Genomic DNA, 24,693 nt, shown 5'->3' with positions numbered 1-24,693 from the left:
TGCACTGGTTAGATTGCTCAATTGTTAAATTAGGCTATATCGTGGGCGACATGGAAGGCCATTTCTGGCTGTAGTTGGAACCGGAGGAAGGCAGTTTTCTTGAACTCTTCTTTTTGTTCTAAAGTTACCAAACCTATTCAAACAAAAACATATTGAAAAAACCAAACAACTGTCTCTCCATCAGGTCCTTCCCTAGAGCAAACCATAGACAGCATAATTCAGGGTAATGATGTTGTTAGGGTTGCCAACTTTCTCAACCCCAAATGAGGGACACTTTCTTCCAGGTGCGCATATGCGCGTGCACCAACAGTTGACCAACAATAACGGAAATTGCAAGCTTTCATTAGCCATAAACCTACTAATTTCAGTGCAATTTTGGCAAACCACTAATAGCTACTCACTTGGATGTATTGTTCATAGTAATAGTCAAGACAATTATTCGAAGTTTCTCCTTTTGACACACAATAACGCTCACCTCACCAGTGGCCAGTTCACACACACTGTCACCACAAGCAACAACCGTGTCCCATAGCAACGTTTGGGTGAGTTTTTGCGTGTTCACAGTAGCCTATTGAGTATTGTCCAGTGAGGCTGTGATTGGAATACGGGACTGGAGCTGTCCCTGACAGGACAAATCAAAATCACCCATAATTCAGGATGTCCTGGACAATTCGGGACGGTTGGCAACCCTAGATGTGGTCCTCAAGCTCTCTAAAAAAATCTATCTTCTCCTGGGTCTTGCTGTAGGCATTCAACGGAGCGCAGCACCCTATTTAAAAAATCTATGATGTCATCGCAATTGGCAATTACAAATAAGGCCTGCAGACTCATATTCAATCACAAACATTCAAATGTAACGCTCTTACTCGCTGCTACACCATTGACCGTTGGCTAAGATTTGCGCTTTGCCGCTGTTCAAAACCTGTACTCTTTGCTTCCGCCTTCTGGTGTAACTGACGACCTTGAAGTTTCATTCATGCATACTACTGAAACGCTCTTACATTCACTATTGAAACGCTCTCACGGTCACTACTGAAATTACTTGTATGAATACATGTGAAACGCTTGCACATCCTCATGTAAGATCATACATACATATAACTGAAAAACTTATACATACACATTTGAAACATTTATACAAATATATGTGAAACACTTGCACATGTATCTAAACTTTTGATATCTTTGTAATCATATGTAAGAAATTCAGCTATGAATGTATAAGTGTTCAACAATATATATATATATACAGTATATATATGCATTTTCATATGTGCATGCATGAGTGTTTAAGATACGTATAAATGTTTCACTTGTATGCATGTAAGTATTTCATATGTATGTGTATATGACACAGAGGTATATATGTATGCGTGTGTGTTTCTCATATGTATGTGTAAGGTTTTCAGACAAGTATGTATAATGTTTTATATATGAGCGTGCATAGGTTTACAGATTATGTATGTATGTGTGAGTGTTTCAGTAGTGAGTGTGAGAGCGTTTCAATAGTGAATGTAAGAGTGTTTCATTAGTATGTGTGAGTGTCTCAGTAGTGAGTGTGAGATGTCTCAATTTCTAGACGGCCCCTCATACCTTCAGAATACTGATTATTACATATTAAATATGTTTCCTTGATTTCCTAAACCAATTTAAGGTGGTGCACTGATAACTCAGTACGTGATTATAGATTAAGTATATCTACAGTATTCTCAAACACCACACCCCTCTATTTATCCATGCTGAAATGAGCCAAATTTTACTTCCTAGGTTATGTTGTTGCATAATCGAGACATCAAAGCATTTGTCTTCAGAGGGGCCTTATCAACCTTCTAATCCTTTGAGAGGAATTTGTTGTATTGTGACAGTATGGTGTTGGGGAAAACGTGTTGACATGACACTGTGAGACACAGTGGGAACAGTGATAAGCTTTACTATGCCAATTATTACAGTGCAGGGCTCCAGACTAACTTTTTTTACTAGGAGCACCCTGACTGAAAATGTTAGGAGCGCAACCTTTTTTTTGGGGCACACCTTATATTAACCTGCAATTTAATTATTAATGTAACTAAAGAGGGTACAAGTCAGTGGCGAATTTTATACCCTTTTTGGAGGTGCTCAAGCACCCCCAAGTTTCATCTCAGCAACCCTAAAAATCAAAATTAAAACATTACAATATTGTTTATTATCATTTGATGCTGGTAGTTCATGAAGAAAGGGAAATTCTTCGTTTTTTCATTATTTCAATATTTTGCATAATAATACATAAATGTATTAATTGTTATCCAGTTAAATTAAGGATTTATATTAGCAAGGGGGTTTAGCACATTTGCAAGTGACTGTATTCACGTCACATTCTCATTGGGGGCTGAGCACCCCTTAAGGTCTGATCATAGAATCGCCAATTTGTAGGGTGTGCTTGCTGAGGGCTCGTTGATATCGCTGTCTTACTAGAACGTTGTGTCTATTGCTAACGTGTGCTGACGTTGTGCACATCCAATGAATTCCAAATTTGTAGGTCGCACATGCGCAAATGCTTGTAAAAAATGCTTGGACTGTCTCAATAACTGGTCGCAAAATGTCTGGAGCCATATATTATTTTGTTACGGGGAATAACAAAGTAATGATGGATTAAGACTTCCAGCCAAAGGCATTGTGAGAGTGCTGAAGGAAGGTCATAAAGACATTATCAACTTGAAAGGTCCTTGTCATTAACTTGCTCTATTGGTAAAAATGATAGATAGTGATATCTCATACTTAAAAAGTGTTGCTCTTGTCAGATGTTCAAAGAGGTTTGAAGAAGCGGATTGGAAAGGACAACAATAACTTTTGTAGAAGACATAAGCACAAATGTTTGCTTTAAAGTGAAATCCATCTGATCATTGATAAATAATCCACAATTAGGGACTAATATCCATGATATTTATGTTGGGCTTCATAGCACCATGTGGTGTATGTGTAATGCGACAGTATGTGTAAGTATGTGGGTAGTTGGTTGGAGACAAAAAAGCATTAGGGTGAGCGAAAGAGTGAGAGAGAGATTGAGAGTGTGTGGGTGAAGAGAAATAAAGAGTGGATGAGTGTGAGAAAAATGTGATTGAATAAAATGTCCTGTTCGAAAGCCTCTCATGCTGCAGCTCTATTTACAAGCCTTACCCTCCTCAGCAAGAAGACCTCAGGTCCATTAAATCCTCTTTCACTACTAACATCACACTATTAATCTAAATGTTTTCCTCACTGTAAAAGTGGGAACCCACAGAAATATGCAGTATGCTGACAGATTCAATGGTATCAATGGAAATTACTTCTTGAAATGCCTACAATGTGGCCTACGTACAGTTCTTTAGGTCTGCTACAATAAAAACATGCAATATGAATAATTTACCCAACATATTGTATTTGAACTAATTCCCGAAGTGCAATGTGAAGGTACAGTCTTCATTTGTGTTCCCTATGTATGAAGAAAAGAAATGAGAAAACCCGATAAATTAGAAATAACACGAGTTATCAACATACCTAAAAGGCTAATACTTAATGGACATAGACATATTTTCACCAGCCTTACAAGCTCAAACGTAGTGAACTTGAGCAAAATCAAAACACTGATTGTGCTCATCATTAATACTTAATTCTTCCATAACAGTGATAGGAAATTATAAGATAATTCACCATCAACAAGACAACAATGCAACCACACCTCTCCAACATTAGCAGGAAGCAGAAATCTTGCAGACATCAACCTGGGATGATACAAATTAATGAAGGTGTAATGTTGATTGTAATAATGAAGGTGTAATGTTGATTGTACATACAGTATGTATTCAGTTCATCATTGCATGGGGCACATCAAGAGACTGTCTGGACAGTTAGTAGGACACATTTATTAAACTTACAATATTGTTTAATATTATAAAAGCAAAACTTGGTTCTAAAGTTATATTTGAATGGTTTACTTGCCCGAAATTCTACAGACTTCGACAGACATATACCCTCTAAAAATGTATGCCTCTTTGGAACCATAAAATCTATAAATCCATAAAATTACCTACCAATATGTCCAAACTGTGCAATACAGAAATACAAGAAACAGTGAATGATGCTGCTGTGACACTGTACCAGTCACGCAATAGGCCTACACCTATGCAAACTTTCAAATGCCATACCACTAGTAGCTGATGCATTATTCCCTTTAAGTAGATTATGATATCCACCAGGCAACCATAGGTTGTACAGAGTATTTGATATGCACAACGTTTCCCTTGGTTACAGTACAGTTGTTTTCCATATTATTGAAGAGTGAGATTGTGACACATAATAAGTAAGGGATAATGTATAGAAGGCCGGTCATTATCGGGAAAATAAGCCCCGACAAGCGAACAGCACTGTTTCGCCCTGAATGTTGGGACTGTACTATTTAAAGTTTTTGTTAATTTTATTATTATTATTATTATTAGGGGCCAAGCAGCGAAGCTGCGAGGCACCTATTGTTTTTGTTTTAGTTTTCACCTATTGGATCGCGTTCCATGCCATTGTAAAATCCAGCATAACCTTACATGTTGTCCTCATAACATTCTTTAACATTCCATATTACTGCGCATCGAATATTTCAAATAAAAAGACGGCAAAAGTGTCCATCTGGCTGTTGTGTGGCAACAATTTATGTAGGAACTATACTTTGTAGTGGCAGAAAAATGACGGTTTATTATTAAACTATTTTGTTTCTAATTGTTTTTATTTATGAAACCATATCAAATATTTGTTGTAACAGTTTTAGAAAAGCAATAAGCCCTGCGAGTTTGCCTCGTGCCTAACAACTCCCTTTACCTGTTCTTAAATCAGCGCAAAACACGGCCTCTTGGGGCTTATTGCTTAAAAATACAAAACTTCCTACCTAGTAACCAGTATAGCAACCATGACAGTTTCCTGTTAGCATGCGTAGATATCTCAGGAATTTAAGGTCGGCATAGCGACGGACGTGTCCTTGCTTCAGAACGGCATTATGACGTCAGGTAGGCCACTATTTGGCCCTAGGACACTATTTGGCGTGACAGCTTCATAACAGCATAACATTGTAAGCAGGGACGTAGTCTCCAGGCATAAGCCTATAGTTATTTTTCAACAGTATAGTTGGTAAGTGTTTCCCCTTAGCCAACCTTTGAGATAATTTCTCCTGTCTGGAGTGGCATTATCTGGGGACATTAATAACAAAACAATACTGAATACACCAGAAGTTAACAAGTTTAAAAGATCAGGATCTAAAAGTGGATGTCAAGTTTTAACAATCTTTTCCTTTAACTTACAGTAGCGATAAGTATACTGAGCAAGGAAAAATTCATAATCCTAAATAAGTTGATTATGAGGCATTTTGAGTTTGACCGGTCACAGTCCTCAAATCTCTCTAATAATGCCAGGAAGCTCTGTGTGTGTGTGTGTCTGTGTTTCTTAGTTTCCGACAGTTCTCTCAAGAACCGAGCACTCTGCAAATTTCAAAACTTTGCAGGTTTCCTTTTTATAATCCAAAGGAGTGCAGTGCCACGATTGACGTTGTTCGGATGTGCCTCCACGGGCATCATGGAAACTCATCCCAGCCACTTCACTCTAATGATTGGCCACTGTATGCGGTCATTTGGTCATCCCTCGCACTATACGCTTCACTAATGCGTGCATAAGGAGGCTCTATAGTAACTTTCAGTGAATTAATGAACTAATGCGATTAACAAAGCCATTCACAATGAAATGAAACTAAGCGCTTAATGCACCGGAGTTCGCAGGGAGAAAAATAAGGAAATTCTGCATAGTTATTTAGAAGCAAATTCGCTTTTTGAACCGAAATCAGCTGCTTTCAAAGGGCAGACGGCAATTTAAAGTGGATATACTAGGCTACATTCATCAATAGTTCACGCTGCAGCACATGTATAACTAGAGAAGGTACCATTTCTGGGGAAATTGTAGGGTGTGCTTGTTTGGGTCGGTTGCAGGTGGGTCCGTTTTCCCTTCTAGTGATATTTTTTAAGCATTGAGCCTACTCATATTGCATAATTCATTAAGAACACCCTTTGAAACAAGCTACTTTAACAACGTTGTCACTGGCAGTATTTCAGATTGAATTGCGATTCAAACAGTACCGTCTGCTAACTGAAAATAAGCCCCCCAAAAGTAAATAAGTTTGATATTAATTTAGGGGGACATGGCTAATTCAAAAGCAGTTTTCTAGAGGCAAGCTAGCTGCTGTTGCTAGCCACACTTCACTGATTGTTTGAAAGCGCCGGAAATGAGAACGTTTCTTTTGACATAATAATAGCTGTGGCATTGAAGACAGTACTGTAGCCTACTATTACACACTGCCAGTGGGCGAGCCGAGTCTGTGACTGAGGTTAACGTCAAAACAAGACGCGGTCTCACTCAAATTCCAAGTTTTACACAAATCACAAAAATATGCTGACCCGCTGGCTGTCTTTGCAATCGCCATATCTTAAAAACACTCCTCTCCATTTTGATGTAGAATTGACCTTGGTACGAAATTAAGAAAATACTCATCAGACGCAGATCGACAACAGCTGCCGCAATCGTCCATGAAGGCTGAAGGGGCTCTCACGTCCCATACACAAAATAAATATATTTTTTTCTGTATGGGGTAGCAAACAAATCAAAGTTTTTACAGCAACCTACATTAAAATCTCACCACCTGGCTGTCTTCACAATAGTCATATCGTCATAACATTTCCCTCTTTCTAGTTTTTTGTGTAAAATTGAACTATAAAATTAAGAAAATACTACTATGACGCTTTGTAGCATGGCTGCCGGCTAAAAGACTAGGCGGTCTCACGGGCGACCCGCACTTGCTCAAATTACAAAGACTTTCACGACCTAGATAAAAAATCCGAGGCAGTTCCACTCGAAATCGCTTTCTCAACAAAGTCCAATGGTTGGGAATATTTGGGGGTGGTATTTTTCATTCATAATCCAAGCTCCAACATCCGTGCTTGAACGTCTCTATCACCTTGTATCCATGCATCGTAGCTAACGTGTGCTGACGTAATGACGTAGGCTAGTGAGTGCCCTTCGTTGACAGAATGCACTTTTTTGCCACAAAAACGTTGTAACCTCCTAAACTGTGCAACGGAACGTAAATCCGAATAGAAGCAACGCAATCGTGACCAAGACGAACATTTTGACACCTACGTTGTCTATGTAGTCCAAATATTGACTGAGCCTTAGGGGCGCGAAAATAAACAATGAATAAGAAATATATATGTGAGATAACAATGGTTGTGCCCCTTGCCGAAGGCAAAGCACACCCAATTACATCCGAGATACCATACCAAGTTACAACAACAGAAAAGCACATCAGTGTTTCCCACACATAGACTAATTTGTGGCGGTGCGCCACAGAATCAACACCGGCCGCCACACATTGCGTTTCGTAAAACATTTTTTTTTATCGCTATTTAGGTTAAAACACGCAGCGTATTCGTTCAGCTGCATTTCCTTTCCCCTGCTCTCCCTCCGTCTCTCTGTCACTCATGCGTCTTTCTCACATATGCACACAGTCACATCTAACTAAACGTCAGCACACGTTAGCAACAATGCATATATATGCCGTTCTAGTAAGACCAACAGCTATATCAGCGAGCCTTCAGCATTAGTGCCGTAGCTAAAAGTCGAGGAAAGTTGAGGCTACTTTTCGCTAGGTACCTTACTCACATTTACATTTAGTCATTTAGCAGACACTCCAGAGCGACTTACAGTACTCAAAGTTTCCCCTTCGTTCTTTTGGTGAGAAGTCTCAAGAGCTAGCTACTTACCCCGAGCCGACCAGTTAAATAGTTGTTTAGCACTAGCGTTGCTACATGCATAATGCAGAAATGATATGTTAGTTGTTGTTAATTTTGTGAAGGTGTGAATCATTTTGGATTAATATGTAATGTAACAAATTATTAATAAATTAACTGTGTAACGAATTATTAAGGAAGGAATTATTACGACCCCCCCCCGGTCTGACAACTCCCACCCCTTCCCGCCACAATTAGATTTCTAATCTGTGGGAAACACTGCACATTCTAGAAAAGAGACGTTCTAGCACACAAATTGGAGCTTGGATTACGAGTGAAAAATACCACCCCAAAAAATCCCAACCATTTGGCTTTGTTGAAAAAGTGATTTCGAGTGGAGCTGAAATCTCGGATGTTTGATTTAGGTCGTCAAAGTCTTTGTAATTTGAGCGAGTGCGGGTCGCCCGTGAGACCGCCTAGTCTTTTAGGCGGCAGCCATGCTACAAAGCGTCATAGTAGAATTTTCGTTGCTATTTTTACGATATGACTATTGTAAAGACAGCCAGGTGGTGAGATTTTTGAAGTTGCTGTAAAACTTTGATTTGTTTGCTACGTGAGAGCCCCGTCAGCCTCCATTAACGATTGCGGCAGTAACAACAGTGTTGTCAACGAGTGTCGACAACAGTGTTGTCGATCTGCGTCTGATGAGTATTTTCTTAATTTCGTACCAGGGTCAATTCTACATCCAAATGGAGAGCAGAGTTTTAAAGATATGGCAATTGTGAAGACAACCAGCGGGTCAGCATATTTTTTGTTATTTGTGTAAAACTTGGAATTTCAGTGAGACCGCGTCTTGTTTTGACGTTAGCCTCTGAGTCACAGACTCGGCTCGCCCACTGGCAGTGTGTAGTAGTAGGCTACAGTACTGACTTCAATGCCACAGCTATGGCTAAACTTTATTATGTCTTATTACACGGCTGTTCTTAATGCTGTAGAATGCTCCATTCACTTGAATAGGGCTTCCCTTTCATATTTGACATTGCTATGCATATTTGACCGCTGTCAAGGGAAGTGGCCTTTTTGCCTCGGATTCACGTCTTTCGTAGCACTCCGCAAGTAGTCCGGTAACTTTTCAACCCCAGCGTACTCTGTTGCTTAGCGACGTCAGCTGATTTGAAGCCTAAAGAATGTTTCAACGTCTTTGGCGAACAATTTCTCTGCTAATGAACAATACAAATGGTAACAAATACATGGTATTTGGTAAAAAGACACACTGTGTTAAGTTATTTTTGTTGGCAAGTAGCCGAATCAGAAAGGGATTTATTCGCCATTAAAGTTTGCACAGACAAGGAATTTGCTTTGGCAGGAAGGTGCATACAATAAACATAGGAATCTTAAATTTAGATAGCCGTGTAATAAGTAATGGATAATGTATAGAACGCCGGTCATTATCGGGAAAATAAGCCCCGACAGGGCGAACAGCACCGGTGGCCGACATGTGCAAACGCGCTGCAAACTAAGAAAACACATGCATAGACAAAACACAAGCACATTAAGAAAACATCTTCATAAATTTGACAACACATGTGCAGCATTCAGCAAACACGCTGTAAATACACACAACACAACTAAATACATAAACACGCTGCAAATACGCGTTGCAAAAACGAAAGCACGCAAACCAAAAATGCTGCATCCAGTTTTCACAACGGAAGTTTACCAGGCCTCTAGGGGGAGAGCCAAGTGGAACATCTTGATTTTCGGCCCCATGGAGCGAGAGAGAAAGATAGAGCATATGAAAAGTTTGTATCAACATCGAAGTAAGTCTTCTGAAAAACTGTCAAAGAGTAGAGGCACATGTAAAAATGAATACTAATCTTTTTATGTCGCCTCTTTACTTTGATTTTGGTCCTATTCAAAACAAACTTCTCATCTGCCCTCTCTGGTTCTAAAATCACGCTCTTCTACTCAGCGCTCCCACTGGCTTGGAGCACTTCCGTTGTGTTATCTGGATGCAGCATTTTTCTGTTTGCATTTGTTTTCGGGGTTTGCGTGTTTTCCTTTTTGCAGCGCGTTTCTATATTTGCAGCGTGTTTATGTATTTGGTTGTGTTACTACTATTTGAATCGCAATTCCATCTGAAATACTGCCAGTGACAACGTTGTTACCAGTGGCGTAACTATAGGGAGTGCAAGGAGTGCAGCTGCACTAGGGCCCGTGGCGAAAGGGGGCCCGTCCTCGATCTCACCGTAAAAGTGAGACAACCTGACCGGGCCCCTTAAGGCAATCTGACCTGGCCCCTTTCACCGCTGTAATACCGCCAATTGAAGATCACATATGATCTAGTCTTATCAATTCGCAAACATTTCTCAATTATGGTGTCAGTTATTCAGAATTATGAGCTATCACCTGCCCAATAAACATTTTAAAAACAGTCAGTGTTAACAACAGCAAATAATTAATTTTTCCTCATTTGCCTTTTGCTGAATAAAACAAATGTCGTTTTTATTAAGTAATATTGCCCTCGAAAAATAGCAAGGATGTCTGGGTAATATTGTTGTCAAAGATTCCCGCCCACCCACACAGGATTGTTCCCATCCAGTTGTTGGAATACCACAGACAGTTGTTGTTGGGATACTACAGTTGTGTTGCATTAGCGTTTTGAAGCGAATTAGGCTACCCCATGCCATGCCCTTTAACATAAAAGTGGCTCCAGAAAGCGGCAGGAACGAAAAGAGCAAGATGTAAGGATGGCAAAGCTGTCAAAACTATCCTCATTTGGATTGTGGCGAAGCGTGTTGAAGAGGACGCTACGTCTGACCCCCAGCCCGGCAACAGCAATGAGTGTGAAACTCAGCCACCAGGGTAGGCTAATAATTACATAACGTTTACTGTCTGGTATATGCAGTTGACATGGCTATTAAAAGTCATAAAAATGCATATATAGGCCTAGGCTACCAGGCAGCGGCCAGGTTAGATATAGTAAACTGTGCAGGATGTAGTCGGAAAATAGCTAAAGCTAGATAGACTAAATGTAAACTAGCATATCTAACGAACATAAAATTAAATATTCACCATCGAAGTGACTGTTTTTTTTTACTAGTACCCAGATAGCACACATGACAGATCGAAACGTCATTCATAACGTCGGATAAGCCTCGGTAAATGATCAGATTTTCTTCTCATCTCTGTGCTCTATTTCAAACGTCGCAGATACGTCGGCTCATGACTGACTGTTCCATTATGCTCATTCCGTGTTGTAGCAAGCATAATCTAGAGCCAAAGACTCGCGAGTCAGAGCCGTTCACTTTTAAAAAACCGTAATCTATCTTCACATAGAAGGAGCAGTCGTTACCCTTAATTGTACATCATGAGTAGCCTAAATTTCCTTGCGCATCGCTAAACTGAAAACTCAATAATTTCGCCTGACGATAGGTCGGTAAGGGGCCCGTTGGTGAGATCTGCACTCGGGCCCGCCAAGTCCTTGTTACGCCGCTGGTTGTTACAGTAGTTTGTTTCAAGGGGGTTTCTTGTTTCAAAGGGTGTTCTTAATGAATTATGCAATATGAGTGGGCTAAATGCTTGAAAATATCACTAGATGGGAAAACGGACCCACCTGCAACCGTACACCCTACAATTTCCCCAGCAATTGTACCCTCTCTAGTTATTATTGAAATAACGCCCGGGGGGGTATTCCAGGTAGCGGGTTTAGTGAAAAGTGAGTTGTTTAACCCTGAAAAGAGGCATACTCCGAGTTCCACGTTCCAGAAAGAGAGGTAACTAAACCTTTTGGTAAGTTTCTATGGTAACTTACTCCGTGAAACTAACCTGCTCACTAGCAGGTTTTCCATGCCAAACTACCGATCCCCTCCCACTTTATGAGCCCGATAGCTTTGGCAGATACGGCATATCATTTCCTGGTTCAGCCGAGCGATTTCGAACAAAATTTAATTTGCTTAGTTATACGCTGGGAGACGATTTTAAGATTGCGATTTGATGTGCTTTAATTCCCTGATGAATACCTAGGTTAACGTCACCGTTTCTCGTCACAATCTGTAATTTATTTTAGCAAAATTCTCAGCCCTTGGGCCTTCGTCGCTAGTGTTACATGCCGTGGACATGCACTCAGAATTGACCAAATGCTTGTGGGCACTGAAATTTATTCAAATAATTAAATTTGTATTTGGTCTAAATCATCTTAACAGTCTTCTTCATTGCCTACAAATAGAAATCACAATAAGTAGCCTAGCCTATTTCTATCGGCTATTCCTACAATTTACATGATTCATATGATTCCTACAATTTACATGATGTAGCCTACTATCCCGAAACTGGTGTTTAAGCAAATCTATTTTAACATTGTAGGGGGGTCAATATTGAAAGAGCAAACTATCAGAACAACATGTTCTGCCCCATTATAATGAGTTTCAAGCATCACCAAAACCAGATTTTTAGCTCTTTAAACTGTGTAATGAAGTTACAAATGTGATGTACAATACAATATTCACTGATGTTATTATAACATTTACTTTTGGAAACAGTGGTCATTTTCTCAATTTCACTGTAGCATTAGCATAATTAGCTAGTCTATGCCCTGTTGGACAGTTATGACAGAGGTCTGTGACACATTAGTTTTCAATAAATATAGACTTTATTTTTATCAAAAGGTAATTCAATAAATAAATTAATTAATCAATACTATATTATAATGTGTAAGACATGACAGATTTAGAAAAAAACACATCTATAACTCATAAGCCTTCAATTGAAAACATACTACAGCTAATGGTATTTCACAAAGAGACATTGCAAATCATAGAAAAGGTATAGGCTAGCTAAAGCCTTAAACAAATCAGAGAGTAGGCCTACTTGCCAGCACATCTACAGTACATACTGTAGATCCATTCAATACTGCTGATTAAGCTTGTCTCCCACTGGTTGGAAAATCATGTGATCTAGCTCTAGAATTTAGTGAGGGCTTAGCCTTGACACAGCCAGAGGGAGACTGACAGTGTAATGTTTCCTTTAATCAATATGCAGATTAAGTTTGTTAGACCAAGAAAGCAATTTGACTTGTTGGGAAGATTACAAAAATTCATAGAAAAGTGACAATATTTCTTTAAATGTTTGCCTGATGATTTTACTTTTTCTCTTTACTCTTTGTAGTCTATTTCAGGAAAAACATGAATTGATTGTGAACAATGTGTAACTTTTTTGTGCAGTTCTGTGGCTTTGAAATAGTAGTACAGTAGAGTGGCCATTTCATTTGAAATACATCAACATTTACAGAAAATGAAAGAGAGCAAAATAATATAACTATATGTATTTGATCCAGACTGAGAACAAAAGAATCTTTGAAACACTTACATACATTTAAATTATTCTTCACTAAAAAGCACATAGATCCAGCCAAATGGCTGTCGTGCTATAAATGAAATTGCTCTTACATCAGTGTAATTCAACCATGCACATTCACTCTATCTAATTATCTGTAATGACTTTCCCACAGTTATATGATGGGGGATGAGGTACTTTGCAGTCTTACTACATACTCAGATAAAGAAGACCTCTTAAAAAACATTTTTTTCACCTCAAAATAAGAAAGGCCACCATGATGCCCAGACTTGTATGGCATTAAAGCTGCTTCCAAGTAAACACATTTTGCACATATAGAGAAATACTTATAGGATCCAAACAACTCCCGACTACAAATGCAGACTTGGCATGGAAGATCATGTTGGATAGTTGGTATATAAGAGTTGACTACAGTGTAATACTCAGGATTGGTCTATCCCAGGTTTAACATGTGATTAAGGTATTATTCTTTGGTTGTGTTCCCATTGTTAACAAATTCATAATCATTCTGAACAATAATGTCAAGCTTTAAAAAGCCTTAAAGTTAAACGGTATAACAAAATGGATGTTCATGTCTTGCCCCATGTCACACACCATCACATAAACATATTAGACATTTAGCTTTGGAAAAGCTTTACAAAATATAAACCTCTTAATAGAATGTGTTAAAATGTAATATATCCAGTTTATCAAAGGCACACAGCCCATTTTAACTGTTGTATGTTGTTCATCTTGTTAATTACCCATAGTTTGCATGTCTGATGGACACTAGAGCTGGGCGGTATGGCCTAAAAATTAAATCACGGTGTAATTTGAAGCATGGACGATAACGGATAATGTCACAATATAGTCGATTTCTGGAACGCTCTAGCACGGTATAGTCAAAATCCATAGTGTAGGCCAAATTCATACCTGTATTTCTATACCGTTCATACTGTCCACGTTCATACCGTCCATAGTGTCCATTAGTGTCCCTAATGGACACTATTCAAGAATAGGTTAACAGAAAGTCAATGCATTTATGAAGTCACATATTTAAAGCTAACATATGACATGTAAGGCCACTGGGTGATGAGAGATTCTGCCCACTGTGCTTTAAAATACAACTTGATCCTGATAAAGTACATTAAGCCATATACAAGGGAAGTTAATGTGATGTCTACGCCGCTGTGAGAAGTTGTCATACTGCTTGTCAGAGGTTAAAAGATTGCTACACTGGAAGGAAAACCAATTTTGCTATACTTGGAATGCAAAGTATATCAGCCACATGAAATGTGAAATAATTGAGTGAATAAGCTCTCCTGTTTATTACATCCTTGACAGGGGTAACAGTATTGCTGTTGAAGTCTACTCTGAGGTCACATGACCTGCAATTCATGGAACTTGCGCCACAAACAGATGATATTGCTCAGCTGGTAGAATATCATTGCTGACTGTAATCACATTGCAAGCGTATAATCTCATTTCAAATGGCAAGGGAACATGGTTTTCAGGACAGATTTATTTAAAGTTCGGTATAAACCCTATTAAAGACAATAATGAGGGATATAAGATGTATTGATTACATTGCAATTCCCATCCGACTATATTGATCAAATATTAGATAAAGCTGATATACTGCACTCGACAGGCAAAGATGATTCTATGAAGGGCCATATGTGTGCTCCTAATTTACATCTTTGTCATCCAGAATTTGATTTGTTGGATGAAAACCCTCTTGGCTTCATTCAATCAAAGCATCATACTGCGTGTAATGTATGCTCCATCTAAAATCAAGACGTAAAACATTTTTCTGCAGCTCAAATTTCCACAATACAGGTTTGATTGAATTCACTCACAGGCACATGGTTTTGGCCTGGTAGATGATTGAAGCCGTTATTGTGGCAAGATAGCATTTATTCCTACATTTACAAACAAATAATAATAAAGTACATTCTTAACTGAAAATCCAGTTTGATCTTGATTATCTAATTTGGTTAAACTTGAACTATTGACTGTAAGAATACAAAGGATATGTAAAATCTATTTGCCACCTTTGTCTTCAAATTTCCATTTAATCTAGAATAGATTTTTGGTCGAAACTTACTTGGACAACAGTAAACTTTGAGTTACATTATGCACGAGAATTGTGTGAAGGAAATGTCTTTTCACACCATCCTTGCAGGTGACATAATAAAATGAAATGTGAAACACTGTTACAACTCTACAGATAATGTGTATGTTCATTGGTAGGTACCTGGGTAACGCTTTACATTTAAGCAATGTAAGACTACAATCAACATGTATTGAAAATTTAATTATGAGTTATAACTTTCTGTAATTGCACAAAATAATTATGTGCCGTCAAGCACAACTCTAAGCAACTACACAGTATGATACATTCATACATACTGTAGATATGTCATAACTGATCCAGTATGAGTCAGTTATCAGAGTCAAGGTTTCATTGATACTGAATGTTATGAGTAATGCCGTATCACAAGAACATATAATTCCCCCCTCTGGCACTAAACAGCTAAGCCTTTTAGGATTCCACCTTGCAAGCTAATAATTAATTTAAGTAAAATATAGTTCATGTAAATCGTTATTGTAAATTGTTACCAGCACTTGGCACTAACATCTTTTTATGTTGTTACAAAATTAACTTGGCCAGTTTCAACCTAGCCACCAATAGCAGCATGTAAGGTATTGCCAATTTAGAATGGGGTTGATATTTTGTAATAGAAAACACTATTTACATTTAGTCATTTAGCAGACGCTCTTATCCAGAGCAACTTACAGTAAGTACAGGGACATTCCCCCCGAGGCAAGTAGGGTGAAGTGCCTTGCCCAAGGACACAACGTCATTTGGCACGGCGGGGAATCCTGATTACTAGCCCGACTCCCTCACCGCAGATTACGTAAATGATTATTTTACGAGCCGCCATGTGCTATTGTAAAAGCTGAATAGTTTTTACATTGTTTTTTGTTTCAAGTTTGGTCATTTCATAGTTAGGTCATTGTTTGTATCATATTACAGTTTTTTTCAATTGCTAAGAAGCGCTTACCCATACTTCGGATACTTTTTCTAAACTCTTAACACAGACTGACACCTACAAAACACAATTGGCCAAATGGATAATTTTCTTCTCAAAAACAAATTTTGTTAAATATATACTAACTCTCCATTTCAAGACAGAACACATGTTTCTCTGCACACACTGACTTTACCAAAACACTGGAAATCTGACTAAAAATGAAATTATTCTGTCAAAGGATAACACTTGTTTTCCCTTCACAAGGTACATGCAGTCAATCAAAGTGCACCAGATTTCAAAATACTGGCTATTGCTGACATTATAAAAACTGCATAGACTTATGTTTCAGGTATTTGCATGCAAAACATGCAATCCACCTTTTACACTAAATTTCTTGGTTGGGAACTGTATGTCCACATATACAATAATGTTCACATTCAAACACATTTCAGTAAAAAGCAACAAAAAAAAATGTTTCTTACTGTTTACTAACGGAAGTACAGTAGAAACACAGTATACAGAAATAGAACAGAAAAAGTTTTACAGTAATGCTTACAGTGAACAAAATATTGGTTTGTTGAAAGATGCGTATAAGGGAGGCAACAGTTGACCGCCTCAACTTGGGTTTCACTCTTTCACCAGCCTCTCTTAGTGAAAGACCGTGGTTGATTACATAGCCAATGATAGTGGTACGAAGTTCATCACTGACTACTGTTCTTGCAGCTCTTGGAATGCCACCACCATGCATTCTTACACCTCTACCTTGCCCTCTCCTTGGGCCTGCTCTTCTCCCCAGCCCTGCTCCTCTCACTGCACCTGCACCTCCTTCTGCATCTCTCACTGCTTCTGCACCTCTCCCTCCATCTCTCACTGGGCCTGCTCGAATCTCCCTGGGCCCCTTGCTCTTCCTCGTCCAAACATTACAGTGTTTGTATTTTTCTGTTTCTGTTTCCAAAAACATCACTCTTCAAAGTCCTTCTTTTATAGTAATTGAAGGAAATAACCCCTGCCACTGAGTCTAAGCTAGACTGGAATCAGCTGTGGTTGGCCCACTTTACCCAACATAAATCAGCTGTGTGTCCATTTTTCAATTGTCTTTTTTTTAATTTTTAGCTGAGATATGTTGTTTTTGAACTAAAATCATTGCAGAAGCAGATGTTTTAATACTGTATCTAAGGTTTGGATAATTGTTTTTGCTATTGTGGGATGTTGTGTGTTAACATTCGTAAATACTACACAAACAATCCATCATTTTGTTGGGAGGTATAGCTTGTCTGTTAAGAAAATGTAAGCGTTGTAGAAATGTGTTCACTGACTGCATATTGTGTGAAAAAGACATGAAATATGTGAATTGTATGGCCTAAAAAGACTGATGCTGTGCTAATTGTGTTTAGAGTTTTGAAAATGTGACAACTGTTTGGACAAATGCTTGTTAGCGACTGAAAAAAACTGTATTGTACCATATCTATCATATGACTATATTAGATGGGGGTACGTGGACGATATTATTTAAATGGGGTAGGCAGATTATAAAGTTTGCAAAAAACTCTGCCCTCGAAATAACAGTTGACCTTGTGAGGGCCAAGAAAATGTCCCCACTAGTGAATTTTTCCTTAGTTTACTATCCTTGTCAAACAATTCCACATACACACACCCTTTTTCTGATCATCTGAATATACTAGTGCACAGTGCCTGTGATACAGTCAATGAAAGAAGATATCGGGACACATAGTGATTCCTGGAATTATAAATAGAAACAGATAGATTAGATTATACTTATGATCCGCATGTTTTCCCCGTGCAAACATGGGATTCTTCCGATAATAACCCCAAAACAAAAGAAATGCTATATCCCCCGGCTAAGACATGGGTAAGCACTTGGACCTGGCACCCTGGTGCTGTTGATATTACTGCCCACTGCTCCTGGCTGCCCTTGGAGGAAAGGACAACAGGATTGAAAAATGCAGAGGGTGAATTTCATCAGGTGGACGCTTAATCATAAGCATATGTGTGTGTGGGTCCTACACAATGTTGTGTACTCATGACTAATTTCTAATAAAGAGGCCCACTTTAATCGAATCCATCATCTTTAAGTGATGCAGCTGCAGTTTTTCACAGTTGCTTTTGTACCTACATTTCTCAGATCACAATTGAAATTCTTAAAACTACTTTTCAACCTCCACATCCTCTAGTCATTTATGCATATCATAAAAGCAATTACAAATTCTTATGAACAGAACGCCAATGCTTTTGTACATTCTTGTAAATGAATGTAGCCCCCAATTGTCTGCTATCGCCTACATTATCAATTGTCATGTTGATTTATATGTAAATTGGTTTTCTATTGTGTGTGTGCCACCAATTTGATCACAGGCACTGTGCACTACCTATAGTTCAAGAAAATCTGTTGTGTGTTTCACTGGCATCTCAATCACCGACTGCATCATGGGCACTTTGCACTAGTGGTTAAGAATTTTGACTATCTTGTCTTTGAACAATGACACAAGCAATGATGGCTGGTGGTGATATTGGCTGGGTGGGCTAAAAAAGGTGGAGGCTACTATAGGCTACATTCGTCAATAGTTCACGCTGCAGCAAATGCATAATTACATCCAAGATACAAAATTAAAGCAACAGAAAAGCAAATTCTTCGCTACACTTGCTGTTAGCCAATCCTTTCTTTCAAACAAACTTACACAAAACGTACAATTTTGTTGTTTGTATTTTTGTGTAATTTGAACGTTTAGACAGTGTTTCTCAAGTCGCTTTACTTGTAATTTCTCTTCCACAGAAAACAGATGAGAAAGTAATAAATTCATCTCAAGCCAGCCATTTTAACGATCATGTTCCCCACTCTATCACACACAGTAGCCACCAGCACCTAACTGTACTCTCTATACATCCACTGTCATTGGTCAAAAAGTAAATGGCCTGTGTGGGCTGAATGAATTTAGCCCAAATGGGCGACAAATCAAGGGGGCGTGCCTCAAAACCTGTCATACACACAATGAAGTGGTAAATAGATGGTAGCTGATGAATTTGGGCTGGAAAAAATAAGACCCTTTTGATTTTTTTGTGTGACTATTTGGTTTTGCTGCTCTAGGTGCCACCAAAAGTTTAAACAATCTGTTGTAAGGGAGGGCTAAGCCCTGTTAGCCAATGTATAACATCCGCCCTGGACACAAGGACACATTTTTTATATTTACTATATAAAGCATCAAGGAAATAACATTAGTTTTTGGGACTAGATACCTTTGTACAAATGCCCACACCCAAAAATGAAATGGTCATACCTCATAGGACCAGACGCACTGCGTCCCTCCGAAGCGCCGCACACAGCGGCCTACTTCCACATCTTCATGGGTGGTGTACATCTCCTTGAGACAGGTCTCTATGTGGGGCACCATCCGCCGCAGCACCTCCCTGCTAAAGATCATGCCGGGACCCCCCATACAGAAGTTCTCTCCAGGCTCTAGTGCTAGTTTTCCCAGCTCCTCTGCAGTTCCTAGACCTGTCTGGCCAAGGTATAGGGGCTTGCTGCTGTTCAGTGACCTCAGGAAGGCCTCCAGCTTTTCACCTGGGGAAATGGGAAAAGCACAAAGAAGGATAAGTATCTGAGGTAATAGGAAACTGGAAAGTGCTAAACATGTTGTATAAAATGAATACAAGTTGTCTGTTTTATTTGTGACATACTGGTGTAAAGCAATGGTTGTATATTTAAGTTACATTTAAAGTGATGTGTTCGGAATTCAGACTCCAACCATGTCAAGCTCCATTAAGACGCTACATAACTCAGTATTGTCCTATTTTCAAATGCTCCTCTCTGACATCTCTGTCCATACCCCCAAGCACACTCAGGTTCACCATACTATACTAAACTTCACACTGTCTTGTCCCTTTGATTACTACATTTACACAAAAAAGCACTCTCAGAAAACGCATGTACCCATTATTTGAAAGTATGATACAAAACTAAAACAATAAATACAGCATCATATCTATTATCAGGGATGTCAGATGGCCGAGCGGGTAGAGCGTCGGGCTAGTAATCTGAAGGTTGCCAGTTCGATTCCCGGCCGGTGCACATGACGTTGTGTCCTTGGGAAAGGCACTTCATCCTACTTGCCTCAGGGAGAATGTCCCTGTACTTACTGTAAGTCGCTCTGGATAAGAGCGTCTGCTAAATGACTAAATGTAAATGTATTATGAAAATAATATGTATCATTAAGATTGAATAAGAATGTGCTTCAATTATTGTTTCAATTATATGATATGTAAGACTAATGCTTGCAGTACACTTGCTAATATTAAAACCAATGTTTATTGTATATAATAGGATACATTACATTTTGTCATGCATTGTGATATATGTTAATGAGACTCTTTCTGTTCAAAGTCAAAATGCAGCTCAAGTCCCTAACATGGCAGATTCAGTAACATGCACAAACTGGACTGCAGTCTCTCACCATTGTTTAATTGCTGCTCTTGGTGGTATTCATTTAAAGGATCTGTCACTGTGAAACGTTAACCCACTCTGAAAGACTAACTTAAATCTGAGTGTATGGTATTCACAAGGTGACCCAAATATTGTAAAGTATTGTATGTAGACTTGTATAGTTTCTACCGTATAAAGCCTAAAGTGACACGCTTTCAACTGCTCCTTCATACAACAAGACTGCAGCAAAGTCAATAATTATAACACTTCAACAGTGGTTTGTTTTGTTCTCCTTGACTAACTTTACCCATTAACAGTAGCCCAATGATGACAGTCGGATTCAAAACGACATTTACTATAAATAAACTTCCAATAGACTGAATGATGCAATGAGGCTTAAACATCAATAAAACATGACTGTAGGCCAACATTCTCTTGCGAGACATCACTCAGGCTTGCGTTCCAGCAAGGAAACGATAAGCTATTGGAATACTTGACATATAAAAAGTGTAAGTACTAGTACTAGTTGTAACAAACGTAATACTGTCTAGTTGGAAACATAGATAGAATAGAACTCTCACAGTACTTAAAAAGTCCCAAAACAATGTTAAGCAGGCCTATGTAAGATTTGAGGACAGGCCGATAAGGGCATTCACCTCGTATGTAGACGTCATCGTCTGCTCTCATGAACCACTCGTATTTATCCAGATAATGGTCGTGCATGTACTTCAACATCATAAATGATTTCTTCTGTGGTGGATATGAGTCATCTACACCCGTCAACGACACCACTGGAATGGGCATGGGCATGGGGACTGATTCCGAACTCTCGCTTGAGAAGAACTCAACCTTCCCGGGGATGGAACGCGTCCACGTCCTGTGAGCGGCCACAGCGCGCGAATCCAGGTACTTCTTGGCTGTCATTACACCTACGTAAAGAAAATGCTTAGGTCGGGATATAGGTCCACCGCCGTCCCCGCTACCATTGGCAGCCTTGTAGACGCTCTCCTCCTCTTCTTCACTGCCCTCTTGGCTTGACATAGGGCTATCCTGGTTTTTAAGTAACGCATTACTTGCGGTGCTTCCAAGGATCTCGGGTACTTTACCAATAGCAGTATTGCTGTTGTAAGAGCACATTGACGATTTTTTTCGCTTGGCACTAATTTCCACCACTCTAGGGACAATAAGCCAAGACGCTGCCGTAAATCCAAGGAAAACCCCCACAATTACGCTCATCCACGGTCTTCTGGACCTAACAGCCATGGTGGAACAAATTGGCTATAGTTTAACTACGGAGTAAATTAGCGTTATATCATTTGAAAAATAGGCACGGGATAATGTTTTTTGTTGCGCAGTTGCCATTAAGTTACTATACATCAGCAAAGTGCACTAGTTGACTTTTACCTTAAGGTTTGAGTAGCCTATATAGCTCAAACCCAAAGATAACATCTTCAAAATATACCTAACATGCCTTCTATCCGTTTATAATCTACTGGTCTCGATAGGCGGTTAAATTGCTCTTCTGAGACACTGTCAACTGACCAGGTACAGTGTCTTTCTGCAAAATCCAAATGTCCAAAGCGACGGATGAAGTTGTCGTGCAGTCCGAAAGATATTCCACGACGTATCCAAAACTCATTAGGTTACTTTGCAGCTGATACATTGTTCCATAGAGTTGCCTATGCAATTACAGAAAGTAAACTTGTGCATGCAGGCAACACGCGTTTATGTGTTGCCACTGTCAAAAAAAATTATCACAAAGACGATTCTGGATATACACCGAGTCCTATGTAGAAACCCTGCCACAGCAGTTTATCCGCCCCTGACTCGCCATCTTGTTTACAAACGGACGTCCAGGGAAATTAGTTTAAAATCCACCGTCCCTCTTTACTTTCCCAGCGTTTGGGAAACAGGCAATCAGTGTTCGTTTGCATATTCATTGCTGGAAGAAATAACCGGAGATTCTTCTTGCAGGGCAGGCAGAGGGCGGAGCGAGTCAGAAAGCGAGCTGTTCCTCTTCTCTGCGTGACGTCCGAGGGGGACCCATAATGGAAAGTAAGATGCAACATCCCTTGAAACACTGTTGCATTCTCTTAAATTTAGAAGTAATATCAATCTAGTAATGAAATAAGTCTTTGTGGCTATTCATTTAATTGGTAGATAGAGTTGGATGATGCAACAGATAAAGGCACATTCTGTCGACTGTATTTTCCTTTGATCTGCATCTACAGTGCTAATAGGATTCCAGCAAAACAGTTTTTGTTGTCAAACGTGTCATTTCAAAATGTACACAGATGTAGAAATTTAAAAGTTTGATTGTGTCATATTTGTAACGTGTTTTCACGAAGAAGTAACCGTTGCATGGATTGGACATGCTGTACAAATCTGTATATTATTTGGTTTGTGGTGAAGAGGTATATTTTACCGTTTTCTTTTCAATTAATTGATATTGCCTTGTTGACTCAATGGTTGTTCTGAACACGTATACCTATAAAGTGTGTACGTGGGCGTTTTTCAAGACAAATAGCCTACAAATGGCCAAACATGGCTCTAGCTATCATATTAAGCGCTTTCCATACTATTCCCACTCCTATGTATTGTGTCACCCTCTAGTGGGTGAAACTGGGAAGTCTTATAAAAAATTTACGGTGGACGTAAACTGAAAGTTGCCGGGTTTCCCAGAGTCTTTAAGAAGCTCTTAACACTAACAGTGCGTTCACACTGCAGCGACGCGAATCGCTTGCCATCGCTTGCCTTCCCACAGTTTCAAACAGATACATGTAGAATGTAGTTCTCTAAAGTCACTATTGTAGTTGTCATGGCCAAGTGTGCAGACTTGGGTTTACGTAGTTGCAACATCGATCAAATACAACTTGTATACAACATACAAAACTGTTTAATAGACATACACGTTGACATGTGTAAAAAACGTTTTAATATATTCCTCAGTCTCTACTAATCTGTCGATACGATAGGGAGTTCCAGCCGGGCTAGCTAGCTAGTTACCACAGAACGAAGTTACGTAATGTGACTAAACTGAATTTGAAAGTACAAGCACCCACAACTTCGGCAAACCTTGCGCCATGCATTGTTTTTTTTTAATTAATATCTCTGTACAAATACAGCTATGTATCTTACAGGACTGGGAAAACGTTTTTTACACATGTCAACGTGTATGTCTATTAAACAGTTTTGTATGTTGTATACAAGTTGTAATTGATCGATGTTGCAACTACGTAAACCCAAGTCTGCACACTTGGCCATGACAACTACAATAGTGACTTTAGAGAACTACATTCTACATGTATCTGTTTGAAACTGTGGGAAGGCAAGCGATTATGGAGGACCAAACCTGCCAAAATCAAAAATAAATGAATAAATAAATAAATGTATAAATAAATGTACTTATACATAAAAAAATGTAAATATATAAAAATAAATGTATGAAAAAATATTAATTACGTATTTATTTATTTACATGGCCATTTATTTCTGTATTTATTTATTTTTGTATTTATTTATTTCTGTGTACATTTATTTCTGTATTTATTTATTTATGTGTACATTTATTTCTGTATTTCCTTGTCCTTAAGCTAATGAGGTAAGCTGTCAATCAATGTATGTCACGGTGTCACCTTAACCCCATTGGTTGATTGGTATCAGAGTGCGAAGATGGACTTTCCATGCCTGGGGTTGCTATGAATACCTTAGTAAACAAAAGACTGCACACACGCAACAGATAGCCAGAGATTTGATAGTTTTGGCTAGCTAACCTTGCTAAAAAAGTGCTAGTCAAGATGTTTTACTTTTTTGCGTTGAGGCTCTGGATACCAATTTGTACCATTTAGCTGCATGCAGAGTCATAAAAAGAAAGAGTTGCATCAATTGATTGGCTTTACGTTCATGGTACTGCACTGTAGGATAGTTAGAACTAGAGCGAGCTAGCATGAGTTTCAAACACAGCAGCATCGTCGTTGTGGAACAGTTGTACTGCATTGTATGAAGGAGCTGTGCCAAGGTAAGAATGTGTAAGTTCTTGGCTCATTTTCTGGCATCTAGTACATTTAATATTTCAGTATCTTAAAGTGCCGAGATTTTTTGATGCTAGCTAGAAATG

At 38.9% G+C, this 24,693-nt stretch overlaps 1 protein-coding gene across 1 annotated transcript in view; it reads right to left on the bottom strand.

Moving 5' to 3' along the window:
• chsy3 (chondroitin sulfate synthase 3) overlaps positions 1 to 22,808 on the bottom strand; it is a 146,992-nt gene extending 124,184 nt beyond the window's left edge. Inside the window, exons 1-2 of the mRNA XM_047014794.1 lie at positions 21,233 to 22,808; positions 19,435 to 19,718 (exon numbers count right to left, since the gene is read on the bottom strand). Coding sequence (XP_046870750.1) covers positions 19,435 to 19,718; positions 21,233 to 21,839 — 891 coding nt within the window. The 5' untranslated portion in view covers positions 21,840 to 22,808. The remainder of the gene's footprint in view (positions 1 to 19,434; positions 19,719 to 21,232) is intronic.
• Between the last annotated feature and the right edge of the window lie 1,885 nt (positions 22,809 to 24,693).

This window comes from Hypomesus transpacificus, unplaced genomic scaffold (genome assembly GCF_021917145.1).
Source record: "Hypomesus transpacificus isolate Combined female unplaced genomic scaffold, fHypTra1 scaffold_27, whole genome shotgun sequence".
Classification (NCBI taxonomy): domain Eukaryota; kingdom Metazoa; phylum Chordata; class Actinopteri; order Osmeriformes; family Osmeridae; genus Hypomesus; species Hypomesus transpacificus.
Note: the sequence above shows the minus strand (reverse complement) of the source record. Positions and strands in the feature narration are given on the sequence as shown.